We start from the raw sequence: 24,778 nt of genomic DNA, 5'->3' as shown, positions 1-24,778 counted from the left end.
TGCCCGTTTTATTATTGATTTATAAATTTATTGACAACCGGATCTTCCTTTCACGTTTAAAACCAACCTTTGACCTCATGGTTAGAAATAAGGGGTTCTTATTTAGAATTTGACCCAATAAAAAAAAATTAAAAAATTTTATTATGTAGGTATCCGTCACGGAACGAAAATGTCATATTCCCAAAATTACATAAATTGATTAAGTATTGTTTTCTTTCTCTCTCTCTCTCTCTCTCTCTCTCTCTCTCTCTCTCTCTCTCTTTTTTTTTTTTAAATATAAAGAAATAATTTTAAACGATTTCAAGCGATTAATGTGAAATCGGTAGCATTACCAGGCTGATCTCGCAAGTTTGAATTATTGTTGACTTATCTACACTTGTTTTCTTTTTCTTCAAGATGGTAATTGGAGACGGTTCCTTGTTACTGTGAGTGAATCATAAAATTTGATTTTAATTAAAAATAAAACTACTTGATCAATTTACCTGATATTTTGAATTTGGCATCGTTCGATGATGGGTGGGTACGCGCAATACATCATAAAGGTTGTTCTGTATTTTTGTTTTAATTAGGTTGAATTCTAAATAAGAACTAAATAAATAAATAGGACCTTTTCGTGAACTAACAAAAAACAACATGGTACAATTTTACTATAGGGACCATTAATATAACATCTCCCTGATTTCGCTTAATTTTCGCTTATTCTTTACTAAAACCTAAAATATTTGGGCAATACAGAGGAATAGGCGACACGAAGTCGGAAGCAAACAATGTCGGATAAATCGTTATATTTAATTATTATTATTTTTTTTCATAAAATAATGTTATTGTTTAAAAAATAATTGATAAATGTCTACAACAGAACACCGACCAATAAAAGTTGGTTGGTTAGAGGTTTTCGGGGTCGCTGACAACGAATCTGATATTCAAACCCGTCGCAAATTTACCGTTTGCATGGTTATTAACCCTAGAACCCTCGCACTATTTTGTGCCAACTCACCGCCATCGTTTATTCTTACATGATGCGTTCGCGTATGAACGCCTGTAGTAAGGTGACTTGTCATCTCGCGGAAGAATTTTTAAGCAGACATTTGAAATAACAAAGTTTTCAAAAACCACAAAATGTTATTCATTTTTCTGTGTTACGTAGTTTTTGATGCTTTTTAATTGATCTAAAAACAAATTAAGTTTTCACGAGCGATTTACAAAAACATTTTTATTTTTCATTTTTTGCAGGGGGTGTATTCAATGATAGAACTTGTAAGGTGCTTGCTTCTGCAGTTTAATTTACAGTTTTACCGTAAGTAACGCGCCGACATACACCGAGCAGAAGAACTGTTCAATTTTTCACAAAAATTCTGTTTACATAGGGGGTACGGGTAGTGAGGGGTAGGGGGGATTGATGATGTCGCCCGTACCCCCCAATGTAAACAGAATTTTTGTGAAAAATTAAACAGTTCTTCTGCTCGGTGTATGTCGGCGCGGTACTTACGGTAAAACAGTGAAGAGGGGAGGGGGCGTAAAAACGGTAAGTTAAACTGCAGAAGCACTCTTAAATGTTGTACAAGTTCTAGCATTGAATACACCCCCCCCTTCAAAAAAAGAAAAAGAAAAATGCTTTTGTAAACCGCTCGTGAAAACTTAATTTTTTTTTTTTTAGATCAATTTAAAAAGCATCAAAAACTACGTAACAAAAAAATGAATAACATTTTGTGGTTTTTGAAAACTTTCTCGTTATTTCAAATGTCTGCTTAAAAATTCTTCCGCGATGTGACAAGTCACCTTAATACGCGCGTTCATGCGCGAACGCATCATGTAAGAATAGCATAAACATGGCGGTGCCGGTGCGGTGCGGTGCGCCGGTGAGTTGGCACAAAATAATGCGAGGGTTCTAGGGTTAATACTATGCAAACGGTAAATTTGCGACGGGTTTGAATATCAGATTCGTTGTCAGCGACCCCGAAAACCTATAAAAAACCAACTTTTATTGGTCGGTGTTTTGTTGTAGTTAAAGTAAACATTTACCAAATAATTTATCCAACACTGTTTGCTGCGGACTTCGTGTCGCCGATTCTTCTGCTTAATCAATATTTGTGTGTCTGGGGGGGTATATCTTTTTACTGTCAACTTGTTATGCTGTTTACATGTAATCACATTAAAAAAGTGGGGTAATCTGGAAGAAAGAGAGAGCCTGTTTCCTCTGTTTGACGTTAGTGTCTCGTCTCACTGTCTCACTCACCACCCAGTTACGGAAGCACAAAATGTATATATTTGTTGCTTATTGCTTATTTTCAAATATTTACGTTTTCTTTTCTTTTTTTTTTTTGCAAGCATAAACTAAATGTTTTTGCTATATTTTTCTTTTAAACATATTTATGGGTACAACCGTTTTTTCCGCGAGTATTTTTTTTTACGCTCTTATAATAAAAAAAAAAAAAATCAACGTTTTTCTTTTATCTTTTTTTTTTATGGACCCCCCCTTTTTTTTCTTAATTTTTCTGCGTTTATTTTACCTTTTCCGCGAGTATATATATATAAAAAGGATATTGTAAAACCCGAATCTTACTTGAAACTAATATTAAAAAATATCGCGGTACAAGTGCATAAACACCACTAGATCAGATTTTAAAAATAAAGCAAAAACATTTAGTTTATGCTTGGAAAAAAAAAACAAAAAAAAAAACGTAAATGTTTGAAAATAAACAAGCAACAAAACGTAAATGTTTGGAAAAATAAAACTTAAATATGTTTGCAAAAACAAAAAAAAAAAAACGTAAATATGTTTGAAAAAAAAAACCCAAACAAACTTGAATATATTTGCAAAAATCAAAAAAAAAAAAAAATTTAACATTAAAATATAACAAACACATTTATTTTTATTTCAAGGGTGCCATTATATACATTTTGTGCTTCCGTAACTGGGTGGAGAGACAGTAACGCCACCTATAGTCAAACGGGGGAAACAGGTTCTCTCTTTCTTCCAGATTACCAAAAGGGGGGGGGTACTTCTACATTATTGGCACGAGATTTTGTAGTTGATAAATGGAGTTTTCAGATAAAAAAGTATGGTTTCGACTGATTTTTTTGTCAATTCTAATAGATTACAATAGAAGCTTCTAACTTATGCGGTCGAAATGACCTGAATATTACTGAATTATTGAAAAAAAAAAAGAAAAAAGAACTTCAATCGTGTTACAGGTAAAAAATTGCTGCTATCTTTGTTAAATTAAAATGGAAAACTACTCCCCTGTTTAACTCTCATGTACTTTACGATCGTTTTCATCAAATTCTATTTTTATTTTCCTTAATAAAAAAAATTTCTACCTTATCAATTTTTGTAATTTATGAATATAATCATCTTAAAAATACCAGGAATACGTAGATACCATTGTTTTCATATGAAATTCAGTTTTGCGATTTCCGAAAATCTCGTCCCAATTCTGTAGAAGCGCCAAAAAGTGAAATTTCATGTCTAAAACAGAAACGAATTTTTGAGCAACTGTACACCGTCTTTTTGTCGACGAATTAAGGGAGCTCTGTCCCCAATTTCCCTTTTTGAGTCTCCTAGTTCTATTATTAGTCCCAGACAGATTATCGCCCTTTAATTTGGGTTATTTCTACATCACATCTCTCTCCTTTCAATTTCGAATATATATTAATATTGAGTAAAACAATTATTAAATCATTTCTCTCTGATAGGTTCATAAGAGTAGTGGTTGATGGGCAAAAATCGGAAGCTCTTAGAATTAATGCTGGAGTCCCTCAGGGGTCCATCCTGGGTCCAACTCTCTTCCTGATCTATATTAATGATCTTCCAAATCACATCCTTACATCATTCGTAGACATCTATGCTGATGACACTACTATCTATGGTAGCACATCTAAGACTGTAAACGACCAAGTTGTCTCTGATTCTCTCTCCTCTGATCTTGAGTAAGTGGTACAATGGGGAAAGAGGTGGCTTGTTACTTTTAATGCATCTAAAACCAAGCTTTTATATTTACATCATCAACGCTCTGATCCCCATCTGGCATCAATTGAAATGAATGGCTCTCGTCTTGGGGAGGCCTCATGTTTTGACAAGCTTCTGGGCTTGACCTTTACTCCTTATCTTAAATGAACAGATACATTAAATCCATTGCCAAGGCCGCTGGAATCCTTCTATCGATCCAGTAGATATCTCACTACTGATGCAATTCTCTATCTATATAAGAGCCAGGTACATCCAAGGATGGAGTACTGTTGCCACATCTGGGCAGGTCTGCTAGAAAGGACTTATCCTGCCTTGATAGAGTTCAAAATAGACTTCATAGCCTTGTGGGGGATGTCCTTTTCTCTTCCCTGCAACCTCTTTCTCACAGAAGAGATGTCGCGAGTTTGTCTCTGCTTTATTGTTATTTTCATGGCAAGTGCTCAGCTGAGCTCCATTCTATGGTTCCCCCCTCGCCAAACTTTCACAAGAAACACCCGTCTAGCAGAAAACACTATCACTAATTTCTCCTACTCTTTATCTATACCTAAACCTAAACGTAGATTCCATGAGCAAAGCTTCTTTCTTAGAACTGCACGCCTATGGAATTGTTTTCCGTTTTTCTGCTTTCCAGCTGACTACAATATGGTTGTCTTCAAGTCTAACATAAAAAAGTTTTTAATGAGCCGTTTCATATAAGTCAACAAATTTATCGAATCTCCATTTTTTTTTTTTTTTTTTTTTTTTTACACAGTGATCACCACTTATCAAGGCCTGGAAGCCACTCAGGGATAAGGGTTATTGCAAGTACATTACGTTAGTGTGGAGATTTGATGAAGTGTTTACTTAAGGGGGCGGTTCATTAGGAATTTGTTAACGTTGGACTTGAACACATCCAAGTTGTAGTCTGGTGGGAAGCAGGCAGACGGAACAGAGTTTCACAGGCGTGCAGTTCTAAGAAAGAAGCTTTGTTCATGGAATCCACGTTTTGATTTAGGCACAGATAAAGAGTGGGGGAAATTTTTCACAGTGGATTCGGCTAGACGGGTGTTTTTCATGAAAGATTGGCGAGGGGGGACCAGAGATTGGAGTTCAGACGAGCACCTGCCATGGAAATAACGATAAAACAAGGATAGGCTCGCAACGTCTCTTCTGTGGGAGAGAGGTTGCAAGGTAGAGAAAAGGGCATCCCCCACTAAGCCACGAAGTCTATTTTGTACTCTGTCAAGGCAGGATAGGCTGTTTTTAGCAGCTCCTGCCCAGGTATAGGAACAGTATTCCATCCTTGGACGTACTTGGCTTTTATATAGATAGAGAATTGCATCAGTAGTGAGATATCTTCTGGAGCGGTAGAAGGATCCCACCATCTTCCCAGCGACCTTGGCAACAGACTTGATGTACGTGTTCCATTTCAGATCAGGAGTAAAGGTCAAACCCAGAAGCTTGTCAAAACACGGGGCCTCACCCAGACGAGAGCCATCCATCCCAATTGATGCCAGATGGGGATCAGAGCGTTGATGATGTAAGGATAGGAGTTTGATTTTGGATGTATTAAAGGTGACCAGCCACATCTTCCCCCACTGAATCACGCGCTCGATTACTATATTGTCCAATTTCTACTGTACACCCATTAACCCTTATCCTCGAGTGGCCTCTAGGCCTTGATAAGTGGTGATGCCTATGTAAAAAAAAAGTAAATAAATAAACAATTCATAATTGTGAATTAAAAATCAGTTTCAAAATGAAAAACAAACAAAATCAACTCGAGTGTACGATCGTTTCAGAAACGATGTTCATTTTATTTAAATTGACAATAAATATTGACAATAATTTGACAAAAGTTTTGTCCTTTAAAAAGTCTCCTCATCAGCAAAAATAGAGGGAGGGGGAAGCATTTAGAGACACCAAAATAAAACTAGCATTTTAGTCATGAGTAAGGCAGATAGTCCTTTTTTTTTATCCCCATTATAAAATCTGTTTCATCATTTGGCATGCTGTTATATTTTGTCTTATAATTAGAATAATTACTTCTCGGTATATATATATATATACTAGCAGGGAGATCCAACGTTGTCTGGGATTCAAAGGGTCAACAAATGTTCCACCCTCCCATACTTTTTTATTTTCATCAAATCCAGTGAAATCGACAAGTTTTTAATCAAATCAATTGATTGTCTGCTCCTGTTAAGGACCCCCCTCCCCCACAGCGATTTAATCCACAATACATTGTAGTCTACAAATCAACAGTAAATTCTCTAATTGATTTCATAAAATTATCTGTAAATAATGGCTTCACTTAAAGATTAAAAATGCAAAAGTCAAGTATCATGGTTCAATTGTGCATAGTTAAACAAAAACATTCATTTCAAATGCACCCCTGTCTTATCAAAGAACCAACTGTTGATTTTATGAAAATATTTTTACATAATCACTTGAATTAAAGATAAACGTCAAAAAGTCAAGTACCAGTGTTCAGTCGTGCTCTAAAAAGAAACATTCATTACGAATGTGCCCCTGTCTTATAAAATAATCTACAGTAGATTTTATGCTGGGCCTTTCTGCTTGTGCAATGATAAAACTTCTCAAATGCATTTGTGAGGTTAGGTTGTATGTGGGGAATGTGTCTTTCCTGATTGAACTGTCTCCAGTTTTGACCTGTTTTGTTTATTCGTAGATTTGAGTCATCTGTCAAATGTGTTCGCAACATGTCTTGGGTTGTAAAGTTGATGGGTCCGTCGTTGTCAGTTTTTTTGGGTTTTTTTTGTCAATAGGTATTTGCGTGTGTGTGTCTCTCTCTCTCACAGCGAGAAAGGTGGCACGAGAGTTGGAAAGTGGGATGTAAGCGTCAGTGCCCTCCCACTCCTCCTCCTCCTCCGAGCACTCTGGCCTGCAATGCAACAACAGCAGTAACAGCAATGTCAAAGTGTGTCACGGCTCGTTTTTGCTGATAGTTTTATACACAAGTTTGGTTTCACCATCCAACATACCGTCATCGTCAAGGTGGTGCACTCTTATCTCAGGTATTCAGCCATATCGTGCTAAAGAATGGAGTTCAAAGGTTGACAAACTGGTTGCCTAGATATAAATTAAGAACGACAGACAGACACAGTATCAAATCAATTATAAAAGTGATTAACTCCTGAAAGTTAAAGGTTCAATTCTCAGTGTGTGCAACTGGAAAATACAATTGCGAATTACTTACGACCTCTATCCAGTCATGGCTGACTGAACAAGGGCATGTTACACCCGTGAAGTCATTCAAAATTCCGTCAAAATTCCCAAGTTCGATAGAAACATTCCCGAGTTTGACAAGATATACATGGAGAAGGTCTGCGCATACATCGACCGAAACGTTGTGAAAATCACACTGAAGATGAGACCAGTAGTCCGACGAATCCAAATAATATGAATAACCAATCCTCATCTCAAAAAAGTAAAAAACGTAATTTATTGATTTCTTTATAATTTTCTTTTAGAAAAATAAAATAATTTATCTGATACTGTTTGCTGCAAACTTTGAGTCACCGATTCTTCTGCTTCACCAATATTTGTGTGTATGTGTGGAGGGGGGGGTAAATCTTTTTACTGTCAACTTTTTTAAGCTGTTTACATGTAATTGCATAAAAAAAATAAAATCTTCTGAGGAAGCAGGGAGTGAATTAGCATTATTGATCCTCGTTCAATTCCGAACAGCATTAAGTCTCCTTGCTATTATATATTAATAGGGAATCTGTATAAATTAAAATATATTTGAGCGTATTTTATGATCCAGCAAAACGGAAACGATTTGGGTCATTTCTGTATCACATTTCTCTCTTTCCAATTTCAGGTAGGATATACAGTGGTGCCAAAAAGAAAGTCCGCACTTGTCATTTTTTCAAAAACTGAAAATTTAAGCTAAATTGAATGTAACTGTTTAAACAACTTATACCTCATTTGATTCGCCTTTTATTCTTCTATAATTTTACCTGTTCATATTTGACTTTTAATTGAAGTATCTTAGTGTTCACGTCAATTTAAAAAATTAACTTCAAATTGAGAAGGCAAAAAGAAACTCTGTACAATGGAAAATTGTTATTTAAATGTAACTTAAGAACATTAATGCAACAGAAACACAATGAACTAGTCAATATTTAGTAGCATATCCCTTCTGCAATTTGACTGTCTGCAGTCTTTTGGGCATTCCTTGAATTAGTCTGCGGCAATACTCCAGTGAAAGGGCATCCCACTTCTCTTTAATTTTTGTCCAAAGTTCTTCCAGATTTGAAATTTGTTATTGCGTAGCTGTTGTTTGATGTAATGTCATATGTTTTCGATAAGATTGAGGTCTGGAGATTGTGCAGGCAAATCCAAACACGGAATATCATGCTCTTCAAGAAACCTCTTGACATTGCCAGTTGTGTGAATGGAAACATTATCCTGCATGAAGATGGGATTATGATCCAAGTTTCAGCCAAAGTAAGGTAGAAAATGCTCAGTCAATATATTAATGTACTTGTTCGAATTAATTCGACCTTGCAAGCGAAGTATAGGCCCTGGACTATTGGTACTAATAACGCCCCACACCAAAACTGAACCTCCACCACCTTGCAGCATTGAAACTGTGCACCTAGGATTAAATTCTTCATCCTTCCTTCAACAGACGTACTGCCTATCATCACTGCCTTGCCTATTGAATTTGTTTTCATCACTAAAAATCACTTTTAAGCAATATGAAGAGTCATGATCTTCATTGTATCTGACAAAGTCCAAACGATGCTTTGTGTTCTTTACAAAAATCATTGGCTTGCATCTTGCACACGGCCCCGCAAATTAAATTCCTTTAATCTGTTCTTAACTGTAGAAAGGGACCACTTTTTAATAAGATTACACTGTTGTTGGATTTGGGGAGCCATTTCAAATCTGCTTCTGAGGCTACAGACCTTGATAGCATTGTCTTTCCTGTAAGAAGTAACTCTAGGACGACAAGATTTAGGGGCATCACGAATACTGCCGGTATTTTAGTGCTTTTGCACAGTTATATGTACCGTTTTCTCATCACATTTCAATCTGCGGTCGATTTCTTCATTGGATAAACCAGAACCGTAGAGATTAATGAGCTCTTGATGATCACTAAGAGATGGTCGAGGCATATGAACTAATGTTACGTAGTATAACCTGGAACAACAGTAATTACGATTAGAGATACTTTGTTGCCTAAAAGGTGGATATTTTAAGCTAGTTTTAAGCTCATTTGTTGTTGCGGAATTTCTTTTTGCCTTCTCGATTTGAAGTTAAGTCAAATATGAACAGGTAAAATTATAGAGCAATAAAAGCCGAATCAAACGAGGTATTTTAAACAGTTACATTCAATTTAGCTTTATTTTTTATTTTTTGAAAAAATGACAAATGCAGACTTTCTTTTTGGTGCCACTGCATATATATATATATACTAGCAGGGAGACCCAATGTTGTCCGGGATTAAATGACGACCAACAAATCCCTCCCATCGAAATCGATGAAATTGCCCATTTTTTAATCAAATCGATTGATTGCCTGATCCTGTTAAGGACACCTCTCCTCCACAGTGATTTATCATCGTTCAGTTTGGCTCTAAACAGAAACATTCATTTATCAAAGAACCAACTGATTTTATGAAATTATTTTTACGTAAATCGCTTGAATTAAAGTTAAACATACAAAAAAAACATGCATTACCAACGCATCCCTGTCTGTTTTTTTAAAGCCATTTTAATGATGGACTTCCCCCCCCCCCCCATTAAAAAAAAATGACCTTTGACCTATTGGTGAGAGGTAAAAAAAAAAAAAGAAGATATTTATTTCCAGACTTTTCTCCTCATCTTAGTTGTTGTGGCTTCATAACATTTCGGCCAACTATTCCTCTGGCCTTCTTCAGGTAGTTAATCATGACTGGATAGGAAAGCTGAGTCTCTTAACTGCATCCTCAGCAATTACTGTCTTCCATAGTTGTCGTCTCACCACGTTTTTGGCCAACTAATCCTGTGGCCTGCTTTGGGTAGGATTGAAACCGCTATCTTCAGACAATGCTCACCTGGAGCCATAGACTCAATGCTGCTATCCACTGCGCCATGGGAAATAAGGATGATCAAAACATCAGCATCATCGAAGCAACATAAACGTATTAGATTTTGTTTATTTTGTGCGATTAAAAAAGTTTCTAATTTTTTTTTTTTTTTTTTTTTTTTAATTCAATTTTCACCCCAAACAAGGCACAATGCCACTTTGAAGCAGGGGGCTACTATTAGGGACTTAATTAGCGGGGTCATTATGAAGGGAGAAGAGTAGAAAGATGTTTGTTAACATTACACTTGAACTTCTGCATATCATTGCAGTTGGGAAAGCAGAATCCCGGAAGGGAGTTCCAAAGACCCGCAGTTTTGGGGAAGAAACTATTGGAGTAAAAGGCTTTCTTGCACCTAGGGATCTCCACTGTAAAGGGATGAGACTTAGTAGCTTGTCGGGTTTGTCGGGGGTAGTTACGTCGGGGAGGTACAAGTGTTTGCAGTTCGTCAGAGCATTCACCATTAAAGTATTTGTAGAACAGGCAGAGGGATGCAACATCTCGTCGATGGGACAGAGGTTGAAGCCCAGATGACAGTTCAGGACCTATCAGGTTTGCGACTCTTTTTTGAACCCTGTCCAGGAGCGAGAGACAAGCAGCAGATGCACCAGCCCAGATGTGACAACAGTACTCCATACATGGGCGAATGGTTGCCTTATAGAGGTATAGGATACTGGCAGGCGTAAGTAGTTTTCTAGCACGGTAGAGGGAGCCAACCTTCCTTGCAGCAGCCTTGGCAATGCTCTCAATGTATCTATTCCAGTTCATATTCCCTGTAAACGTTAGGCCGAGGAGTTTAAAAGAAGTACTTTCAGGCAATGTGTTCTTGGCAGGTGGTAGAGAAGGTTTCTTGTAGTTATTGAAGGAAACAAGCTTAGTCTTAGCAGCATTGAATGAGACCAACCATTTTTGTCCCCATTCCACTACGGATTGGAGGTCATCCTCTAGTGTTTCTGCCATTTTCTTGGATATGTGTTCATTTGTTTTCCCCTCATATCTGTTATAGAGAGTGGTGTCATCGGCAAATATACCCATCTCCGAAACAATATTATCAGGGAGGTCGTTTATGAATATCAGGAACAATAGAGGTCCAAGGATAGACCCCTGAGGCACTCCCACATTTATGTCATATTGTTTGGATGTACGTCCGTCGAGGACAACTTTGATTTTTCTATTACTTAAGAAGGATTTAATTACGTTATGAATTCTTCCAGTGATTCCATATGATCTAATTTTCCTTAGAAGACCATCGTGCCATACCCTGTCAAAAGCCTTAGATATATCAAGGGCCACCGCTCTACCCTCCCCTGTTTTATCCAATGAACGGTATATACGTTCAGAAACTACAGTTAAGATATCTGCTGTTGAACGGGCTTGCCTGAATCCATATTGTTTGTCAGTCAAGAGTTTAGCAGCTGTTAGGTGCTGGACTAGGGCTTTATTAACTAAGGACTCAAATATTTTGGCGAAAAGCGGGAGGAGGCTAATGGGGCGATAATTTAGTGGGTCAGTTCTTTCACCAGAATTCTTGAAGACTGGTACCACAGAGGCGGTTTTCCAGCAGTCGGGAAAACAAGATTCGTTAAGGCATTTATTGTAAAGTTTGGACAGAACTGGAGCAACCTCGGCAGAGCATTTTTTTAATAGCACAGCCGGGATGAGATCTGGTCCACATGCTTTAGAGGTGTCTAGGTTTTTTATAATAGCATGTACCTGAGAAGGGGTGATTTTCAAGTCGTCAAGTGTGGCGTCTGTTCGCAGAGGAAAATCAGGGAGTGAGTGGTGTACCGAGTTCAGTGTGGAGTTTGAGGCAAACCGACTGGCAAGCAGATTAGCCTTGTCAGTTGCCGTGCAAGCAACCTCATGATTGTTTGTTAGTGGGGGAATAATTGACTGTCCATTATTAACTACGCTGTTGTAGATTTTCCAAAAATCCCGGGTTCCTAATTTCTGTGCTTCTGTAATGAACAAAATAAAACAAAAAATTATATATAATATTTTAGATTTTTAACTGGGATATCAGCTTTATATGTAAATTTAATGTAAAATGATCACCCGCTTCTGGACCTGGACATGTACTCATATTTTTCATAAGTATTTTGATTTCTTGGAGTATGTGTTTGAAGCGGAATGTAACTATTTTATGTTTCTGCTGAAAAACATTTTGAAGCATGTTATAAATAATTACTGTGGCCCATGTGTGTGGATGTGTAATTTTTGTTTTTTTTAACACATTATTTACTGATTCTGACTATGATTTTTGTCTTGAATATTATTTGTACAATATTCTGACCGATATAACCTTCAACCTTCTTCAGATGTATTTTGTTGAACTGAAATCTTTTTGTCAAAATTGGGAATCTTCTTGGAATTTTGAACGGAACCTTTTATTTAATCCATGAGAGTATACATGGTCTCATTCCGTCGCCCACAGAAGGGCAGAAATCTTACGTAATTTGCAATTACATTCTTCTTATCATCCGCGCTGTTGATATACCTTATACATATTAGAACCACAGGATGGAGCGATAAAGTTGTCACCCTAAAGAAAACAACACTACAGCTTTATTTTAAAACTTTTATTGAAAAAATCAATTCAGGTAACTTGATTATGTAGTAGAGCTGATATTTATTCAATGTAGCCACTTTCATCCTCAATCATCATCTCAATGCAGGTCTGGAACTGGAAGCATGCCTTTTCCACAAGCGCTGGTGGAAGCTCAGCGAATACTCGACGGATGGCAGTGATCAGGCTGGCTTTGGTGTTGTGGGTGGTCATCACACTCTTCAGCACATCCAGGTACACTTTGGGGTTGACTTTCAAGCCGACTTTGAAGATGTAAGATGGCATGATGTGACCCTCAGTTAGAAACCACATCAATGACCATAACCGTGGCCGGAAACTTTGTTTTCATCACGCTAGGTACGTCCCTGTTATTCGTGGCAATCCAGCGATGCATTTTAAGGGTGCTGGCAATGGTCCTGTTGTCATAACTTGGATCAGTAAAGAGCATGAGTTGTACAGTGGCACTTCTCCGATCTCACTTGTCGAACATTGTGTCACTTTCAGACATGATAGAAGGTCCCTATCGCTCTTGGGATTTGTACACAACTGGCCAACTAGTAGATGGTCTGCAGCAAAAAAAGAAAACTGTTTTTTATCAAACGGAAATGGAATCATGTTGTCTTTTCTAGGGCATTTTATTGTTCCATCCTTTATGTATTAGGTATACTATCAATGCGGATGAGATGTAAGATTTCTGCCCTGCTATGGGCATATTAGAAATCTGTATTAGGTATATATTTTGTTTGCCAAACTACTGTAAATGGTGTTCTTAAGTTTCAACCCTTTTTTTAGCCACGTTAGATTTACAACTTCCTGTCTATGTGACATCATTACTGATACAAGTAACCTTATTTGAATTCTAATTGGAAAATTCTACTCTACCTAATATTTATGTGGAAATTCACTAACTCTGTTTTTTTTTTTTTACGTACCCGTTTCTTATCTTGCTAGAAATATATTACAATTGTGCAATAATTTTTAAATTGTAGTTTTCCTTTTGTATTTTTTATTTCCAGATTGTGATTCATCATCGAATATGTATTTGAAGATTGTTTTAATCAGCCTTAGTGCTCTTTGTGTACAGCACCTTTACAGTGTCGTGTAAGTATGGTAACTGTTTTTTGGTTGTGTTAGATCAGCATCAAGGATGCTGGTAGCTATGTGTCCTACATCTGTTATATAGAGCACTGCCGGTGGATGCCAAGTAACCTGAACAATTATTATTATGATTGCTGTTGATGTTTGAAAAATAGAATGCTTAGAAAATATATATTGAGACGAATTAGTGGTATTTAGTAGGTCGAACACAAGAAAGTATTTGTAAGTTATCTCTGTTGATCTATCTATCTATCTAACTGGAGAGATAAACAATTGATGAATATGAAGAATGTTGATAAAAATTGTCAAAATATGATAAAATCATATCATAGACAGGTTTACCGGAAGTATCTGATCAGCTAGTGAAAGTACATGTATGTTACATGCTTCTAGTTAGCTGAGAAGAATAATGGGAGTTGGAATTTGAATGTTGAGCAGGGCGGATGGTTTAACAGGTCGACCCCCCCCCCTCTTCACCGGAAAGGGAGCTGACGTGTCTTAGAATGGAGACCTAGAATTAACCACTTAAGCAAAGATATTCACTTTCCATTCTTCTGCAATCGACACCTTGAAAATGAATAAAAACTATATAAAATACAATCAGCATTCTTGGAAATGAATGCATATTTGTTCAAACAGGTTCCAGCCTCCTCTCCAAGAACAAGATGAATTCCAGGTGGACCAAGATCAACGACGCATGAAAATTTGTATGCCAAAAATCCATGTATCACACACACACACACACACACACACACACACACACACACACACACACACACACACACACACACACAAGCACATATGAACATTTAGACGATCATAGCATTAGAACATAGACTGCAACAACATAACTTAGGGTTGAGACAGTGAAGAACCACCATAGGCATTTAGTGACACGTACACGCATTCTGATGAATCCTTCATCACAAGTACATATCACTGTATGCCATGTTGGTACTCCATTACACAACAGACACCTTTTTCGTGACATTACACAACATTAGATGAAAATATTTATGGTAGTGTAACAAAACGCATATAAGCGCGTATGAAAATATCAGCAGCAGCGAAAGGATGGATGACAAGCAATTGTATTAGCAGCAGGAGCAGAGTTTAAACGCGTATGCAAATTGGCAGGTGCACATGAGCTGGTGTGGAACGAAAAAGAAAAACGTTTACGCCGAAGAAAGGGAAGACAAGAATGGGTCGGCTGTGACCAATGTGCAGTCAGAAGAAAGAGAAACGTGTACCAGGTTAGATGGACATGTGGCAGCGAGAGACTTGACTTTTTAAGTGGTGTTGAGACTGTTGATAGTAACGGTAATAAACGACTTGTGGTAAAAAAGAAAAAGTCGAGTCAGATTTTCTTTTTAATTTTGTTTGTTTGTTCCTGCTATGTTACAGTAGAAATATATCGGGAATGCTAACGCGTAATGTTAGAACGTAAATAGTAAAGATGATTTTAGTGATGACATCAGGTGCTTTGTTCTTTGGTTATGTGTATTAATGATCTGATGAAAAGGATAGATTTTTGAGACATGTACAGTCGAACAAGTTAGCAGGGAAGATATGACTGTGTTGACAGGTGAAATACACCTTATGGAAAAAAGGAAAAAGAAAACCTTATTTTTTTCAAAGAAAATTCTCAATGTTTCGTCCGCATTTACAGGGACTTCCTCAGGAGAATTATCGAGGAAAATAAAGTATATCAAAGATGGTATATTTTATTTTCTTCAATCATCCCTATCATTCTCCTGAGGAAGTCCCCTGAAAAATGGGGACGAAAAGTTAATTTTTCTCCAAAAAAAAAAAAAAAAAAAAAGGCCACAGGTTTTCTTTCCCCTTTTTTTTTCCATAATGTTATAATATCATACCTGCTTTTATTTTTCACACCTGCTTATAGCGAGCCAATAATTGGTCAACAAAATGAATCATTTGATATCCGTAGCCATTGTCTCTTTTCCACTGTAGACACAGCACACAACTCCTTAGCATTTTAACTAGTGTTATTATTACAAATTAGCACACCCTTTCCGATTATGACTGACTGAACAAGAACAAGCTACACCATGGATTAAATAAAGGGTTCTGTTTGAAATTCTGTGCAGATTTCCGAGTTTGACAGAAAGATTTCCAAGTTCGACAAAAGACGTCTGAAAAAGGTTGGAGGTTACATTTGGGCGAAACATTGCACAAATAACACTTAAGATGATCCTAATGATCTAAACGCTACAAGAAAGACGGTGTATTTTAATAGAGCAGGTTCTATTTAAATTAGTAATAAAAATGATGTACGGACAATAAAAAGGAAAATATACAGTATGAGGGTTCGCGAATGTATGCGTTTGTGTAAACTTATCTAATGTGAACGAATATTATGGTTAACATCAGTTTGTATTTTGCAGATTAGCACATCTGGGGTATTGCCAAATTATTTGAGCCAGAAGATTATTATTATCGTGTAGATGGAATTAGATTTGTTTTAAAGACAAATATGGTTAAATGATGTTTTAGGAATTTAACTTGACTAGATTCTATAAACAATAACAAGAAGGAATTTTCAATAAATTAAAACATATATTTTAATAGAAAAGAATGTGGTGAACATAAACAAAATATGTTATGAAGGTAGATCGTTCGATTTGTGTCTTTCATCACATGGAGTTTATGACGTAATGAGATAGTTTGGAAATATATGTAATCAGTTAAAAATCTTGAGCAAACGAGTTGGAACGAGTAGATGAGACAGGCAAGTTTTCAGTTGGTTGGAAATCGTTTGGCTATGGAAGCATTCAGCTAGAAAGACAGTAATATGTAATCCCTGAAAAAGGAATGGTGTGCAAGCCCAGAACAAAAAAAAAGTTGCAACAGGAATAAATTTAAATGTCGAAAAACAATTTGGTTGTCCGAGTTACTGAGGTAGAAAATGACTTACATTTTCAGAAGTGCATCTGGAACAATACAGCGATGGTTTCAGCCAAAATGGTATGTCCCTCTATTGTCTGGGCAAGCAGACAATGTTGCTATTTGTCTCGTTTGTTTATTATATATGTTAAAAATGTACACACACACATAACAAACATTACATAGATGACCATATAACATTTACTTTATTTATTTGGTCCCCTCGTTCATAAATACCTCTCTCCCTGTCATACAAGAGCCCCTGACAATACAACATTATTACAGGGATGAGTGAGCAACTCCTTCCCCGTGGAGAACACGATGTCGGATGTTATTGCTGTTAAAATCAATCATTTCATATAAATCAAATGATTATTGTCCCCTCCCCCGATATGTTTCGAGATAAAATTCTTTCTAGAAAGGTATCTGGTACTTATGGGAGGGACCACATGAAGGTTGCCAACATCCCTAAGTGAAAATGCTTCTGTGGCATGAACTGGATTCGAACTTGGTGTAATGTAGTTGCTGGTTTTGCTATTAAATGACTAAGCCAGGACACGTATGGATATTGATGACTCGTGTTCCGAGTTAATATTGTTTCAGCATTTTAAGGCATAACGTCACGGAATGAAATGGATATATATATACGTATTGAGATTGGAAGGAAGAGGAGGCGGATAAAGGTATGCTTGACAAGCATGTGAGTCTTCTCTCTCTCGTTACTCCTTTCCAAAATGAGCTGACGTGGGAGTTCTAGAGAAAATTACAGCAACACTCACTATGATTGTGGCTAAAACACATAACTGCTGTTTGTAAAGAGAGAAAAAGAGGTTAGGGTTAGGCCCGGGAAGGAGACCATTTGATTTTTGAGAACTTCAACAGAAGTAAACTGAAACACAAAAAAACAAAATGAAGAAACACTGGCAAAGTTTCTGTTACAATATTTTTGACTATAAATGGGGTATGCTCCCGCACAGTCGAGATTCTATTTTTAAACTATGCTGCTAGGAACTGATGAATCAAATTAATTCATGTTCTGCTACCAACCAATCAGAAACCAGAATTGCTCCATAAATATTAAACCTCTCTAGCAATTTCGCATATGTTTTCTCTGTCTCAACACTGGAAGAATCTTTCGCTCTGTGGATTCCAACTCAAGAACTGTCTACTGCAAACCAGTCACCTCCCAAGACTTGTGTAGAACAATGAACCATCGGAAACTGTTCTTAAACTAAACATGGCTTCCACTTCTAGAGTGTCATGTCATACGAACCCCTAAAACTATTTAAATATGAGGTGAGAGTAGTTATGCAACTGTAGGTGCTGTTGGGAGTTTGAAATGGCAGAATAAAAGAAGACAAATATTTTGTTTTTGAATGATATGTCATTTTGTTGCGGTAAAAAAAAAGAAAAGAAAGAAGAACTATTGCTCATGTGAAAAGCGAACATTTTCATCACTAGTAAAGGGAACAAAATAATCTCGCTTGAGTGTATGTTCTTTTAACTCTGAATAATTTATATGACTGAAATAGAAATTACCTAAATATTTCAGTCATATAAATTCTAAATATATCTTACAGTTCTAAATTTTTGAGATGAGGTATGAATGTTTGTATTATTTGGATTGGACATTGTATCTGCACAATGTTTCCATCAATGATGAAGGTTACATTCACGGAATGGTTGTTCAGATAACACTCAAGATGAGAATAATTGTCCGATGAATTCAAATAATACAAACATCATTTTGAAAATATTTTGAAAATATTTTGAAAATATTTTGAAATACCTTGAAAATATTTTGAAAATATTTTGAAATATTTTGAAAATAAGTGAATTTATAAAATACTCTTGTCACATGAAGTTTTAAGTTTAATCACACATTCAAATGTTTTAAAAAGATTTTCTTTCTCTCTTCAGTTCAATTTTTTTGTTCAAAGGAACAGTTCACAACCATAGTCCTGGCCCGTGTAAATATGTTCTTGGTGTTGGTGAGTTCTTAGTACCTTTTATATTACAAAGTTTATTTTATTTATTTTCTTTTTTCATTTAAAACCTTTTCCATATAATCAACTAGCCTGGTCGCATGGACATTAGGCAACAAACAGAACAATTACAAAGGGTGACATTGTTCTTTTTAAAACTCTATCTCCTCCAGTCAATAAGGATTTCCATTTCTCCAACAAAAGACAAAACTGATACTAGACTTGGATTCTAGCTCGAAGGCTAAGAAAATATATTTTATTTTGAATTTCAGACCAAAAATTACTGGAAAAAATAAAATAGATGCCCCATCCACTAATTTTGTACCCATTAACCTTCAAAAGAATGAATATTAAAAATGATAATGAATCCATATTTTATCTAAGGCAATGCTGAAAAAGAACATGCCAACTTTGTGAAAGTGTCTTGTGTAATTTCTGCTTTGTGACTGCAGACAGCTCCTTCTATAATAGACTACACCTAGACTGACCTCACATGGTATAAATACATTCAAAGTAAAACGTATTCCCTATTTATAAATGTCAAGCACGGACACAAATCCCACAATCTCATTAGTATGAATAAATTAAAAATACAAACTATATGTTAATGCATCATATGTATTTATAGATTTATTTTTTCTTATTTCAAATACCTAGTCACAAAAGACATTTTTATGGCTTCTTGACCTTTTGACTAATATCAAAGTGTAGTATCTGTTTTCGTCAACGGCAATTAATGCAGGAAGTTTTGGTTCTTCTTTATTATTGGAGCTAAATTTGAAAATTGAAATTCATGTGATTATCTCCCTTGAAAAAATTCAAATACATAAACATATTATAAATCGATAAAAAAAAAATTCACTTCCTTTTGATTACACACACACGTCCACATACACACACCGTTATCACACTTTAAGACTCTGTTGCTTGTTCAAGATGATAACAAATATCCAAAAATTTAATTTCAACTAAAACCAATGTTATCTAATAAATTGTTATGTCGAAATCAGTAACATATTACTATATTACATAAAATTACATTTACTTCAATAGTCCGCCATTTTTTTTTTTTAAATGTAACTTAAACAAAGGGAAGTAACTCATTTTGGAATATGTTAATTATTTAAGTATAATTTGGAATTTTTTTTTCGAAAGCAATTTTCAATAATATTTAACTTTATACTTTATTATTTTTCAAGATTTTTAGATATGTTACTAATTTCGACATGACAATTAAGTAGATAACATTTCTTTTAGTTGAAATTCAATTTTTCGATTTTTGTTATGTTTTTAAAGATTTTTTACAAAAGAGTCACCACTTATCAAGGCCTGGAGGCCACTTAAAGATAAGAGAATGAGTGTAAGGTGGTTAGTGAGAGAACAGTTCAGTGATTGTTTTTTATGGAAATTGTCCAGAATTGGATTATTTAAAGGGACGGGATAGCAAGAACTTGTTCATATTGGAAGCTGTTGTAGGCTGGGAAGCAGACCAGTAGAACAGAGTTCCACAAGCGAGCACTTCTAGGAAAGAACCTTTGTTCATGGAATTTGCATTTAGATTTAGGCACTGATAGAGAGTAGAGGAACTTGATGGTAGTGGTTGTAGTTTAATGATTGCTTTTTTGTGAAAGTTTGGCAGGGGGAAAGGACCATTAAATGAACCTCAGCTGAGCACTTTCTGAGAAAGACAGGCCCGCAATGTCTCTTCTATGGGAAAGAGGTTGCAAGGAGGAGGAAAGGGCATCGCTTATTAGGTTTCAAAGTCGGTTTTAAACTTTGTCAAGGCTGGATAGGGTACTCTGGGCAGCTCCTGCCCAGATGTAGCAACAGTACTCCAATTTTAGGATGTATTTGGCTCTTATACATGTAGAGGATTGCATTGCGAGTAAAATATATTCTGGAGCAGTAGAATGATGCAACAATTTTAAGTGACCTTGGCAGCAGATTTATTATTCTAAACAAGCACCCTGCTCGTTTATATGTTTCATATAATTAATCAGCACATTTTTACAATTACCATGAAAAAAATATTTTTTCTTTTTTATTTTTAGATTGAATAATAGTTGCATTCAACATTATCATTGGACTTAGTAGTTCTTATTTATTTTACTTGTGTTTCTTATGATTCGTGCTTTCATGTATGGACATGTCTTTAACATGCTTTTTATATCTTGTCCGCATTGCTAATGAATACCAACGGACTGTAAACAAACTTTAGGTTTTATCTAATAACCAACTGTTTCTTTGTTGATCGAATGAATGCTTTATATTCTAGCCTTTATATTGTTAGTGATCACAGATTCAGGTATGTCCTTCCTGACCAGGAGGCCACCATTTTGTGTGTTCGGTTATCGTGAGTGACAGACAAGGGTCGAAAGAAGAAGAAAAAAGGACAGTAATTAGATTTAGTGACTTGCTTATTTATTCTTGCATAGTTTGTTGAAGACAAGTGTGAAACTGGGCATAAAACAAGTGAAGCGAGACTTAATATGCAAAAAAGTCAAACCGCAGACATAAAGAATAATCTTCTCCAGATGCAATGCACTTGTTGTACCATTCCAATAACTTCTGGAATACCCCATGGAAGTCCTCTTCATGAGCATTCCACTGACTCTTGTCACAGCCTCTTTCATCTCCTCAATTGTCTCATAATGACAGCCTCTAAGGTTTTCCTTGAGTTTAGAGAATAACCAAAAGTCACAGGGAGCAAGGTCTGGACTGCAGAATCTGAATTGATCAGCTCAACCACTCCCTGCTGTCATTCAATGTCTTTCCTTCTGATCTTCTCTGAACACTCTTCGGACAAACTTTGCGCAAATCTTCCACATCTTCAGTTCCTCACAAATAATTTTGTGTACAGTTCCCACACTGACATCACTCTATAAACACACGACATTCCTTATTAAATTCTTTATTTGGCCAATCAACTCTGGTGTTCTGACTTCCTTACTCTTCCCACACCTCATCATCCCTCACAGCCTTCCTTAAATCGCTTATACAACTCAAATACTCATGCTCGATTCATGCAAGATGGTCCAAAACAATCTGAATCATTCTATACGTTTTTGTAACATTTTTTTCAAAAGTTAAAAATCCACTCTGGTTTTCTGACTTCCCACACCTCTCATCATTCCTCATGGACTCCCTACTTTCTTTGAATCTCTTCCATAGCCCTTGTGCCCCTTGAGGGGCACAGGCCATTTACAACTTTTTGTAGATGCTTTTGTAGCGAGGAGTTCTTTTTACAAGGTGAGGGTGCTGGACCCACGCCCAACCTTCCCAGAAGGTACATACAGCACCTAGCCTTCCCAAATGGTCACCCATCTGGTACTGGCCAGCTCAACGTTGCTTAACTTTGGTGATCTAGGGAGAACCGGTGTGTCAACGTGATTGTGCCATACTTTGAATCTCTTATGCCACTCCAAAACTGATACTCAATTCATGCAAGATGGTCCAAAAGCAGCCTGAAGCATTCCATATGTTTGTGACATTTTTCCAAGTTTAAAACTTAATTTAATTTTATTGCATATTGTTCTTCTAAAATGTCCTCACATCCAGATTACATTTTTCAAATTCACCAGCTGTGACAATCGGGCTTTAGTAGGGTGTATTCCAATCCCTGCTATTCATTTGACCCTGAAATCATAAAAATTGGTCAGTCATCTCATAAGATGTATAGCAATAACATACTGAATTTTCAAGAGTCTATGACAATTTTAAATGCCTGTACAAAAAAGTCTGGAAACTTATTGAAAATATCTCATACATTTATTTGTGTGGGGTTATTCTGGCAGTCTATACGACTGCTACTTAAAGATATGCCTGATGAATATGGTATCAGGGTTTATGAAGGCTTTACAGAGATATAGGGAACATATTTTCCTAACTTCTGGATAAGAGAGCATATTTCCTTAATGATGTCCAGAAGTTATAGAAAATCACAAAGCTATGGGTTCAAGGGAGGTAACTCGGATAATTCTTGGATAACGCTCTTTTATCTTTGCTTTCCAACACAAAAGAGTTGCAACTTTTTTTTTTTACACGGTGGTCACCACTTATCAAGGCCCGGAAGCCACTCAGGAATAAGGGTTATTGCAAGTACAGTACGTTGGTGTGGAGATTTAAGTGTTTACTTAAGAGGGCGGTTCATTAGGAATTTGTTAACGTTGGACTTGAAGACATCTAGGTTGTAGTAAGGTGGGAAGCAGGCAGACGGAACAGAGTTCCACAGACGTGCAGTTCTAAGAAAGAAGCTTTGTTCATGGAATCTACGTTTGGATTTAGGCACAGATAAAGAGTGGGGGAAATTTTTCACAGTGGATTCAGCTAGACAGGTGCCTTTCGTGAAAGATTGGCGAGGGGGGACCAGAGATTGGAGTTCAGACGAGCACCTGCCATGGAAATAACGATAAAACAAGGATAGGCTCGCAACGTCTCTTCTGTGAGAGAGAGGTTGCAGTGTAGAGAAGCCACAAAGTCTATTTTGTACTCTGTCAAGACAGGATAGGCTGTTTTTAGCAGCTCCTGCCCAGATATGGCAGCAGTATTCCATCCTTGGACGTACTTGGCTTTTATATAGATATCATATAGAGAATGAGTTAATCCCAGCATGCATGTCTTCTAAAATGATGAAGTGTATAGCGAATATTCAGACTTGATGCTTTTTCACTTGAATTTTTTTATAAGAGATTAGTAATGTTTTTGAGTTAATTTAATTTTAAAAATTAATTTCAGAAAATGGAGCGGAAGATGTTCACACTTTATCAAATGGTCTAACATTTATTTCATCGGTAAGTTCTTTATCATCGTTTTTGTAAAATTTGGGTTCTTGTTAAGAATTCCCCCATATTAAAAAAAAAAACAAAAATGAAGAAAAATCAGTGCTTATTTAGAATTACGCTTAATTAAACAACAAAAAATGCAAAAAAATCTTTGATGCATTTACTCAATATAGAATAAAGATATCATATTCCAAAAATCACGTAAATTTATCAAGTTGTTTTTCATATACAAAATCATGATTTTTTTTTTAGGATTTTTAGCTATTTTATTAGTAAATTATATTCATTGCAAGGCTGATTTCAATATCGATAGGTCGAATTGAATTCTCCCCCTTATAAACAATGGCTGCCAAAAATTATTAATCACTAAAAATCGTAAAATTTAATTTTCTCATTTAACAAAAATATTTTATCAATTTACGTGATTTTTGGAATATAACATCTTTGTTCTGTGATGGGTATGTACATTATAAAGATGCGTCTGTATTTTTGTATTTTTTGTATGATATGTGCACTTGTGACAAAATGAAAACGCCATATTCCAAAAATAAAAGCAAAATGTGTGTTTGTATGTGCGTTTGTATGTCTCGCAAAAACTTTTGATAGAGGCGACCGATTTTCGCCAGATCGGTATTATTTTCAAGCTTGAACCTGCCCGCGACAAATATAAAAAAATTTCCCCAAAACATTCATTTATTCACCCTCAACCAAACCCTTTTCTACAGGGAGGGGTGGAAAAAAATCGTTCCTTCATGACCAGATGACTTCTACGCATGCGTCAACACGTGAAAAACACGTTGTACCTTGCATTCATCTATCTTCTATCTATATATATAAAAGCGAAAATGTGTGTTTGTTTGTGTGTGTGTGCGTTTTTGTGTATGTCCGCAAAAGGCTTTTTTCAGAGAAGCAATTGGTTGGCTCGCTCCTTCTTAAAAACTTTTTATATTCCGTCTAAACCGTAATATCTACGGGTTAAAAACGAGGGTCGTCTGTCTATTTAATTTGCCCGACTTTGAAAAGCTAAATATTCCAAGTTTTACATTCGTTCACTGTTTTTTTTTGCTTTGGTTTTTCCGATTTTTTTTAAGAAGTTTAAACAGGGTTATTACTTCACTTATTCTTAACCCCCCCCCACACACACCTCCAAACACCCGAGCACTGCTGAGTACTCCCGCTAGTATTTCAATGTAAATGGATCGAATAGGTTTATTTTTTTTGAATAAGAAAATCAAATTTTATGAGCAATATAGAAGAACGGTTATCTTGTAGACAATAAAATAACAAAGGGAAATAACTCAATAATTCCAAATTGCGAGAATTATATTGCAATGTCTATGAATTCCCATTAATCACTTAAAAATCATTTTCTTTATAAAAATAAATTTACTTGAT

At 36.0% G+C, this 24,778-nt stretch overlaps 1 protein-coding gene across 1 annotated transcript in view; it reads left to right on the top strand.

Annotated features, from left to right (window-relative positions):
* LOC145248313 (serum paraoxonase/arylesterase 2-like) overlaps positions 1-24,778 on the top strand; it is a 55,482-nt gene that overhangs the window by 510 nt on the left and 30,194 nt on the right. Inside the window, exons 2-4 of the mRNA XM_080110220.1 lie at positions 13,632-13,716; positions 18,538-18,608; positions 23,337-23,392. Of these exons, the coding sequence (XP_079966346.1) occupies positions 13,652-13,716; positions 18,538-18,608; positions 23,337-23,392 (192 nt within the window). The 5' untranslated portion in view covers positions 13,632-13,651. The remainder of the gene's footprint in view (positions 1-13,631; positions 13,717-18,537; positions 18,609-23,336; positions 23,393-24,778) is intronic.

This window comes from Euprymna scolopes, chromosome 26 (assembly GCF_053919585.1).
Source record: "Euprymna scolopes isolate OS-2025 chromosome 26, ASM5391958v1, whole genome shotgun sequence".
Classification (NCBI taxonomy): domain Eukaryota; kingdom Metazoa; phylum Mollusca; class Cephalopoda; order Sepiida; family Sepiolidae; genus Euprymna; species Euprymna scolopes.
Note: the sequence above shows the minus strand (reverse complement) of the source record. Positions and strands in the feature narration are given on the sequence as shown.